This window comes from Electrona antarctica (assembly GCF_951216825.1).
Source record: "Electrona antarctica genome assembly, chromosome: 9".
Classification (NCBI taxonomy): Eukaryota; Metazoa; Chordata; class Actinopteri; order Myctophiformes; family Myctophidae; genus Electrona; species Electrona antarctica.
This window is the reverse complement of record NC_136790.1, coordinates 41,423,561-41,433,560: the sequence shown is the minus strand read 5'-3', so window position 1 is coordinate 41,433,560 and position 10,000 is coordinate 41,423,561. Positions and strand designations below refer to the sequence as shown.

At 43.4% G+C, this 10,000-nt stretch overlaps 1 protein-coding gene across 1 annotated transcript in view; it reads right to left on the bottom strand.

Annotated features, from left to right (window-relative positions):
- The window catches only part of ptprt (protein tyrosine phosphatase receptor type T), a 154,550-nt gene that overhangs the window by 2,575 nt on the left and 141,975 nt on the right, over positions 1 to 10,000 (bottom strand). Inside the window, exons 32-34 of the mRNA XM_079511341.1 lie at positions 6,861 to 7,034; positions 6,418 to 6,549; positions 5,609 to 5,734 (exon numbers count right to left, since the gene is read on the bottom strand). Of these exons, the coding sequence (XP_079367467.1) occupies positions 5,609 to 5,734; positions 6,418 to 6,549; positions 6,861 to 7,034 (432 nt within the window). The remainder of the gene's footprint in view (positions 1 to 5,608; positions 5,735 to 6,417; positions 6,550 to 6,860; positions 7,035 to 10,000) is intronic.

Sequence of the window (10,000 nt, the reverse complement as noted above, 5' to 3'; positions counted from 1 at the left end):
GGCTGATCTCACAAAGCTACTGGTTACCATTCATTTTCAATGGAAGCTGCAGCCACGTGAAGATACAAGCAACGCCCAGTGTATGTACCCATCAGGTATGTACCCATCAGGTATGTACCCATCAGGGATGTCCCCATCAGGTATGTACCCATCAGGTATATACCCATCAGGGATGTACCCATCAGGGATGTACCCATCAGGGATGTCCCGATCACGTTTCTTTTGCCCCCGATCCGATTCCGATCATTTGATTTTGAGCATCTGCCGATAGCGATTTTTCCCCGATCCGCTATTTATATTTTATAGAACACGTTTATGCCATATCACAATAGTATAATATCCCAAATCACAGACAATATCCAGTCTAATATCATGATATGGATATTATATTGATACTAGGGATGTCCTCCCGATCATGTTTTTTTGGCTCCCGATCCGATTCCGATCATTTGAAAATGACGTGATCGGCCCCAATGTCCCCAATCACCCGATCCAATCGGGACAACCGTAGTACCCATTGATTTCTACAGAGCCGTACGCATGGACATGGACAAGGCTAGATGGCTCAAGGTGGAGTCTCTGACGTAGTTCACCCGGCGGCCATCTTGCCTCGGGGCTACAGTACAGTATGTTCTATGGCAGCTCAAACAAAAACATAACTCGCTCAAATCTTGACGGATTTACAAACGGGTTGGTTTATTACAAACGTTGTCAACATGGCTTATCTGCTTAAAGCTGCTATAAGCAATAATATGTCAACATTTTAATTACCTTTTTATTTTTTTGTATTCAGACAGCCAGCAATGGGTAGAACGCTCCCAAAAATAATTTAGTCTCTGTGACACATCTAGGGGCCGCAATCTGCATTCAAAGATTTTCCTAGAAGCTTTGTCATTGGTCGATGTGCCTGTCTGCTTCCTGATTAGTCACTGCGACCAGGTTTTTTTTCGATCAATGACAAAGCTTCTAGGAACATCTTTGAATGCAGATTGCGGCCCCTAGATGTGTCACAGACAATAAATTATTTTTGGGAGCGTTCTACCCATTGCTGGCTGTCTGAATACCAAAAAAATAAAAAGGTCATTAATATTGTGACATATTATTGCTTATAGCCAGTGTTGTTCAAGTTACTTTTAAAAAGTAAAGAGTTATAGTTATAGTTACGTATCTAAAAAAGTAACTTTTTTTAGATAAGTTACTTTACTTTACTTTACTTTATGAAAGTAACTTTTAAAGTTACTTTACTTTACTTTAAAAAATAATAATATAAAAAACTATTTAAAAGAAGGTTTTTTGTTCTGTCGCACAGTAAGAGAAAAGACAACTCCCTCCTAACATTATGAAATGTAGTGGTCTATCTATCTATCTATCTATCTATCTATCTATCTATCTATCTATCTATCTATCTATCTATCTATCTATCTATGAATGCACCAAGTGTGTGTGTGTGTGTGTGTGTGTGTGTGTGTGTGTGTGTGTGTGTGTGTGTGTGTGTGTGTGTGTGTGTGTGTGTGTGTGTGTGTGTGTGTGTGTGTGTGTGTGTGTGTGTAATTGTCCAGAACCGCCCCAAAAAGGCCTCTGCCCGGGCTCTTGACCGGGCAAATGCCCAGCATCCATATATGGAGCTGGCCTGTTCTGACCTCACAGCACTCCATATTTGGGCATGCCTGACACAGAAGACAGAACTCCACAAGATGGCTGCATATACTCCCTATTTGGGCATGCCTTACAAAGAACTCCATATATGGGCATAAAAGGGAGACAGACATAATATCTGGGTGGGGCATTAATTTCCAACTTGCATCGTTCCAAGAAGATCAGTGCCCAATGGGCTGTAGAGGCTCTATGGGCACCGTTCTAGTTTATCAAAATTGGTGATCTACATTCTACAAGCCCACAGCACATTGCAGCATGACATGTTGAGAGCTTGTAGATCTGCTGCCCAAACTCTCCAAAGCCATGTGACCTTGTTGTTTTTACTCCACCACTGAAATTTGCCACCTTCAAGATCACTGGCCACTTTTTTAATGCATGTAGAATTAGTTTTTACCATTCATTTTATAGCAATAAAAGACAATGTCTCAAAACACTGGCCAACAGTAAAATGATTGGCAACTAAATTAATATGAACTAGAAATTAAGACTGACAATGCTACTGATTGGTTCATTCCTCACTGGCTTGCAGTTAGTTATTGCATATAGCCAAAATGCAATAATCATATTAGGCTGGTCAAGATGGGGGGAAAAAGGTTGTCCTTCAGTTGGCTGGCGCGCGCACACACACACACACACACACACACACACACACACACACACACACACACACACACACACACACACACACACACACACACACACACACGACAGGCAATCAATAGACAACTTGTTACAGCTGTTGTTTGCAACGTTAGCAGGCAGCAGCTAGCTTGGCTAACGTAGTTCTACCACTGCTCTCTGTGACTCTGTCCCTCTCACGTGTGGATTTTATTTTGGTTAATTGAAGATGAAAACAGCAAAGCTTTTTATGGTTACAAGGTTAGTAGCCTATAATCCTCCCTCCTCCCTCAGTGCAGTGGCCCTCTCTCTGACTCCGTGTGTGAGTGAGAGAGGAAGGGTTTGTGTGTGTGTTTACATATGGCCCAAGAGGAGAATAAGCCTATCTCACAGAATTTCCCCGCCCCCCTAAATACGCCCCCTTTCGGGGTTAGTGGTGATAGCGTGACGTCACTCCATAGACGCTACATGTTAAAAGAGGTTATTTAAGAAGTCTACAACTTTTGTTTTCTCAAGGTAAGGTTTGTTCTATCTGCTCGACCTGATTTACCATCTTGTTTGCTTCATAATAATATTGGTCTGTCACATTTTTACATTAGAAAATGTACTTAGATTCTCCAGAGAAAAAAACGTGTAAATGCCCATGTTAAAGTCACCACTATTTACCGGAAGTGGGCGTGAAAAACGGGCTGTGAGATAGGCCTATTAGCAAGAGAGGCCAACTTTGCTTACTTCCTGTATCTGCGTGAGGTGGGCGGTAACATTATTAGGAGACAGGAAGAATGTTGGAGTCTATTCATTTCCAATGGGAGAGTGAACGTGAACACATCTTCTGAACCATTCCTTAACTCCATGGTCACTGAACTAAATACTGGACCAAATCATCACAAGGCACACAATATTTACAAGATATTCATAGTAAAATGGCTTCTTTTAGCGAGACAAACCAGGAGAAAATCTACTTTGTTAATGACATTTCTTTATCCCAGCAACAAACTCTCGCGAGATTTGAGATGAGTCCGGAAGCCTCTCTCTGTCCATCTGCAATTTCACGGACAACACATAGGGGGCTCTGACCCCATATTTAAGATGATAATATGTGAATATTATAATGTGAAATGAATGGACATATTTAAAACGATTAGAAATGATCCTTATGTGCCCAAATTAGAGCTGGCATACTTGGTCTGCATATTGAGACAGGCAGATATGTAGGCACGGTTGAGGAGGATAGATTATGTAGTCTGTGTGATCTAAAGGAAATTGAAAATGAAAAGCATTTAGTTTTTTATTGTCCATTCTACAACTCTATTAGGGAGAGACTTTTTAATGAGATAGATCCAAATCATGAATTTATATTGTTGGAGGACTTCGAGAAACTAAAACGACTATTTCAAAAGTACACCTTGTCAGTTGTTTTCAATGTACTTTGTTAAATGACTTGTCAGTGTTGTTGTCTTCTTCTTCTATCAGGTTTCATGGCGGTTGGCAAACCTAAATGGTGCATTACCGCCACCTACTAGACTGAGTGTGGAAACAGTGTTGTTGTCAGGGGGGGAGGGTGGAGGTCGGGGAGAAGCAAACCACGCCTACTATATTTAGGAGACCATTTGTAGGCTTTGTGTACCATTTCGCCTCTATTGGCTCCAATGAAGTTGGCCCATCTTCATACATAAACCATCTTTGATATGGCTCTGCCACAGCCATACACGAGTAAGACCCGCCCTACTCTGTCAGACTGTCTCTGATTGGCTTACCCTGAAATCTGGCCCTACGTTAGCCAATCAATGACCTCTTCTGCGACATGCTTTGTTCATGTTAGGGTGCGTAGCCATGTGGGCTCAGAGGCTAGTATGAGAGCACAAACAAAACTGTCAACACAGTAACACGAGCGGTGCGCTCTCTCAGCAGCAGTCAGCACAGAGCCTGTATGACAGACTCACGGCGCTGTATGGGGAAACTTTTCACTTGGATCATACGTTCACATAATAACGCTATAACGCGGGTAACGCTCGGACAATAACTATAAGGCCGTTATGGAATAGGGAAATGTAAAGCCTCCGTTACAAGTTACTGCAAAAAGTAGCGCCGTTAGGTAACGTAACGTGATGTAAGGGCGTTAGTTACAACACTGCTTATAGCAGCTTTAATGTTTTTTTTTTATAAATATGAACGTCATATAAAAGCATATAAGTCTCTGACGTTTATAACAAACCAAATCGTTTGACAAAAAAAGCAAGTTATGGTTATTTAAAAAGTACATGCCCCATAGACACAAGGTTATGCTGCACCGAAGTAAGATGGCCGCCACGTAGCGACGTCGCTCTCCATTGGCCAGAGCGCGGGTAAGTCATCTAACCTTTCTTAGGCCTATATATCTAAGGCCGTACGTACTGAAGCCACTGTTTCAAATCCACCATCTTGGATTTCCGGTCCCGGAATGCAACAAGAAGCCGTAGAAGGATACTTGCATACTTTATCAACTTTAAAAGGAATGGGACGAGAATTTACAAAAAAAAGACATCAGGATAATTGAAAGAAGACTTTAAACTAGCGACTGGACGTTTTTAGTTTCAGTCATAGTTTGGGGAGTGAGAGTATGTTGCACGCACGCACGCACGCACGCACGCACGCACGCACGCAACACAACACACAGACAGTTTACAGAATGTAAACAACAGAAAACTACACACACACAAACACATCCACAATCAACAGAGGTCACACGCTTCCATCTTCCATCATGTGTGACCACCACCAGAACACTTGATGGCTTCCCTTGATGGAATCTATAAAAGCAATGATCTGACACCCACAGCCTAGAGATGTAGAATGGCTCCTACTAATGGTTGCCTATTATTATTAGACTTGTTTCGTATGGCAAAAGTAAATGGCCGACTTCCAACAGGAAAACATCTCCACTGTCCCCGTCAATCAAATGCATGGAATTAAATGGGAGGCATTGTATTGAATGAGCACACGCACACACTCACGCACTCACACACACGTACACACTCACGCACTCACACTCACGCACACACGCCCTCGCCCTCTCACACACACGCACGTGCACGCTTGCACACACGGTGCAGGCTAGTTTATAAGGAGGATGTGTTGTTACCAGATACCAGTCATTTCATGCTACACTGCTCATATGTGTGCGTGCGTGCGTGCGTGCGTGTGGGGAGGGCAATAAACATTCATGTTGTCATGCATAGATGAGTAAGAAAATGAGGAGAGGAAAGGAATGAGAGGAGAGGAGAGGACGGGAGAGGATAGGAGGGGAGGAGAGGAGAGGAGAGGAGAGGAGAGGAGAGGAGAGGAGAGGACGTACTCTGGCCATGTTGCAGATTCTGAAGATGCGTTTGATGACATCATCGTCGATGTCAGCTGATATGAACTCCACCTGGACCGGTCCATAACAACACGTACTCTTCTCTGGCCAGTACTGTACACACAGCTAGAGAGAGAGAGAGAGAGAGAGAGGCAATGAGGCGATTTCACTCCTCCTTCCGGGTAGGAACAGATTCTGGGATGGATTGCCCCAATAACATGAACGCACTGGTCGTTGACTATCATTGCGCCGTTTGCGCGCGTTCACGTATGAAACATTCGTTCACGTGTCATGGGCCCAATAACATGAACGTGCGCAATGATAGTCAACAGGCTTGAGCTGCAATGACAAATTCGGCCACTATGTCCATTTCGCCTCAGGGTTTCCTCCTCCGGGTGCCGTCTCTATTAATATATACTCTAAGATCTACGCACACTGAAGAGCACTAGCTCTAGCCCTAAAGCCCTCAATTTAACCAAGGTGCAGACGATCAGAAATCAGCAGAGAGTGAGCGACGTTTGCGCTACTGTATGCCGAATTTTAGTTGACTCGGCCCCAGACTTTTTTTTTCGAGGCTAGTCGCCATGCAACTCCTTGCAACATGCAACTACTTAATTGCAATTACTTGCAACCATTATTCCCAATGGAAGTTGCAAGGAGTTGCATTGTTTTGTTCTGTTTTGTTGCAAGGAGTTGCACATAACCCCCGAACCCACACGCTGAGGTAAGACAGTTGAGGTGAAACAACTTTGTATGTGTATGCGTGTACGTGTGCACGTGTGTGTGCGAGCATGTGCGTATGCGTGTACCTGCGCTGCGTCCATCTCGTTCAGCATGACGATAGAACTACAGTTATAATCGAACACCAGCCTCCAGAAATCCGCCATGGTGTTGGGCAAAGGATGCTGGGTAACGATGAAGGCTGCAGGCTGCTTGTGACTCTGCGAACAACAAACAAACATGTGGCGTTTAGACGGATGCTAGGTTCATTGTTTAACTGGTATCATAATAGTTTTTAATGTACTCTCGTAGATGCATTTTATCGATTTGGACATTTTCAATATGCGAGAGTCTAGGTCTCTCGTCCCATGGTGGTGAGCACGGCACCCTAGAGCTCTCAACATATAGACACGGTGCTTACCCTGCTGCCCCAACTGTTCGCTTTATGGGCTGAATGCGTCTATAACCCGTAGGTCCGTAGTTTTCAATTAAATAATTAATTTAATGTGTTTTAATCCATGTGTGTACTCACGTCCATCAGAGCAGCGTTAATGTAGTTAGAAGTCTCTCCGTCTACAGAGATTAGAAACGGCAGACACCTGTCCGCTGACAGGACGTCCATGCTTCTGTTCTTATCCTGGTTCCGTGGCAGCAGACCCACGCTGCAGTCCTCCGGTCGCACTCTAGGGGTCACTATGTTCAGAGTCTGGTAGAAGACAGAGACAGCGGGAACGGACCAATGAAGAGAGAGAGACAGCAGGAACGGACCAATGAAGAGAGAGAGACAGCAGGAACGGACCAATGAAGAGAGAGAGACAGCAGGAACGGACCATTGAAGCAGCTGTAGCGTAGGGCCTACAACCTACATCAGTGTTTCATATCAAGGATCCAAATGAATGTATTTATATGCGATGGAAGGGTTTTAAGATTTCAGTTAACATGGCAGTGAAACGGAGGGGAACTTTTTGACTGACGGACCACAGCCTAGCAACGGAGAGCTGTCCACACAGTGGTGAAGACCGATCTCAAACTGAATCAATAAAACTCCCAAAAAGATGTTCAAGATGTTTTTGGCACTCTGGGCGTTCAAGAAAAAGACGTTAAAGACATCTTTGGCGGTGAATGAGTTAAGCCAATGAGTGGTGGCCGGCTCTATTAAATCTCTCACTGACCAATCACCAACCACCTGGTCAAATCTCAAACTGACCAATCACCAACCACCTGGCCACCAAATGATTGGTTTAGGATTCCTAAGCTAATCATGTGGTGGCCATGTACATTCCTAAGTTAGGAATGCAACGAAAGTGATAGTGTTTCTCAACACGTGGGTCCCCAAAATAATTTGGGAGGTCCCCAGATGATTAGCTTAATGTGCAACAGTGTTTTCTCACTCAACAGTAAACAAACCAACATATAGTTGCAATTTGAAGGACTTTTAATGCTTGCCTTGCTTACTTACTTAAAGTGCTATAAGCAATAATGTGTCAAATTTGTAATGACCTTTTTTTTGTTTTTTTTTGAGTGGTGCAAACCACTCCAACAACCAGCTTTGTCTGTATGTGTCCGTGTATGTGTGTACCTGTACGTGGGGCCACGCACAGGTGAGCATGGTTGCTATGGTTAGTGTGTGACGTCACTCAGTGCACCACTCAGTTCACACGGGTGTGATTTTTTTTAGACAGCCAGCAATGAGTAAAACGGTCCCAAAAAAAGGAAGTCTCTGTGACACATCTAGGGGCCACAATCTGCATTCAAAGATGTTCCTAGAAGCTTTGGTTGGAAAAACCAGGTCGAAATGACTAACCAATCAGGAAGTAGACAGGCAAATCGACCAATGACAAAGCTTCTAGGAACATCTTTGAATGCAGATTGTGACCCCTATATGTGTCACAGAGACTACATTTTTTGGGAGCGTTTTACCCATTGCTGGCTGTCTGAATACCAAAAATCACATCAATTACAATATAATGTTTGTTTACGCAACGGGTGCTAATGTTTGTTTAAGTCCTCAACACATACATTACATTTCTCTTTATTGTCTATGGCGTTTTCTTAAAGGAGCATTCAGTGATTGGGTGATTTGGAAAACCACCCAGTCCGCCCCGGTAACAAAATGTGCACATGCACGCTCTACAGTGGGGGGAAGTGCAACAGGCCAACAGCATGTGCACCAAGGCCCGCCCCCACTCGGTCATGATTGGAGGAAGGCCCCTCTCATCCTGATTGGATGAAGGCTTTACCACTCGCCACCAAAACTGAAACTAGGGTTTTTTGACCCCAGGGGCTCACTGGGGACAGGGAGGAACTCCTTATATGGTCAGCACACTCTATAGTAGGGATGATTATCCAGAAAAAAAGAAAAAATAATTGATATTTGAATTAAGTCAAATCACTGAATATACCTTAAACAAGCATCGTTGAAAAACAAACATTAAAGCTGTATATAGGAGGGGCTAGCGCCCCTCAAAAAAAAAAGAAAAAAGAAAAAGGTCATTAAAATGTGTACATATTATTGCTTATAGCAGCTTTAATTCTTGTATTAATAATACGGTTAAATAACATAATATTTATTTCCTTTCAAATAGCAGATCTACAAGCCCTGCAGGCTAGGGTTTAATGCCGGGATCCCGGGATTTCGGGCCTCCCGGGAATAGGGCACGCAATTCCCGCCCGGAAATTTCTTCGGGACCCGTTGTCCCGGAGTTTTTTTTTTCTTGTAGGGAAATTTAATACACTAAAGGAGTTTTCACACAGTGCGCGTTCTTTCCCCTTATCTATGAGTGATCAAATGTCCAATCTGGGCAGGGCAGGCACGGCCGCCGGCCGGTCCAGATGAAATCAGTGGGACCCCGCGAATCCTGCATCCTCCCGCAATTAATCAGATAGGCCTACAGAGTTTATATACACTTTAGCAAAATATGAATGTCTGACAGACATCTTCAGGCACGCTCCCAAAGCTGCTGCACCTGTCAATCATTAGCCTAATCAGTCACTCTGTGAGAATTGTGTGTATTACGGACAGAGCGAGGAGTTTCCTTTCCCTGTGATGGACATTGTCACTTCTAAACCCCTTTTTGCTTTTGCCTGCATGTGTGCAGCAATAACGGAAAACAATAAGTGAAACGGAAAACACAAACAAAGATGAGTAGGCTACAATTTGTTTTATAATAACCACCAGCACGCAGCGTCTCTCCCTCTCTCTCTCTCTCTCTCTCTCTCTCTCTCTTCTCTCGCTCTCTCTCTCTAATAATCAGTGTGCTGTGCACTGGACGTGCTGGCTAATTTAACACCCAATCGGGATGATCACATTCTCTGCAGCGGAGAAGGGGACCCACTGCATGCTCAAAGGGTGAAAGACCATGGCTAAGGTATCTATGTGAAAGATGTGAGGTCGTTTTTTCCCGTGCTTCGACAGTCACATTAGTGCAAACTCCTGTGTCCCTTTTTCTGAATAGCGTAGTATATATTAATACATTATTAATATTTTAATTTAATACTTTTATTGTAGGCTATATGTTCATATTTCGTTCAAATAAAACGTTTTAAACCAAACAATATATCACTATTCTATTGAACATATGAAGTATCTATACATATAAATGCATTTTGGTGGGCACTTTCTTTCTTTTTTTTCTGACGGGAATTTCCGCGGGAGCCCGGGAAAAGGTCCGC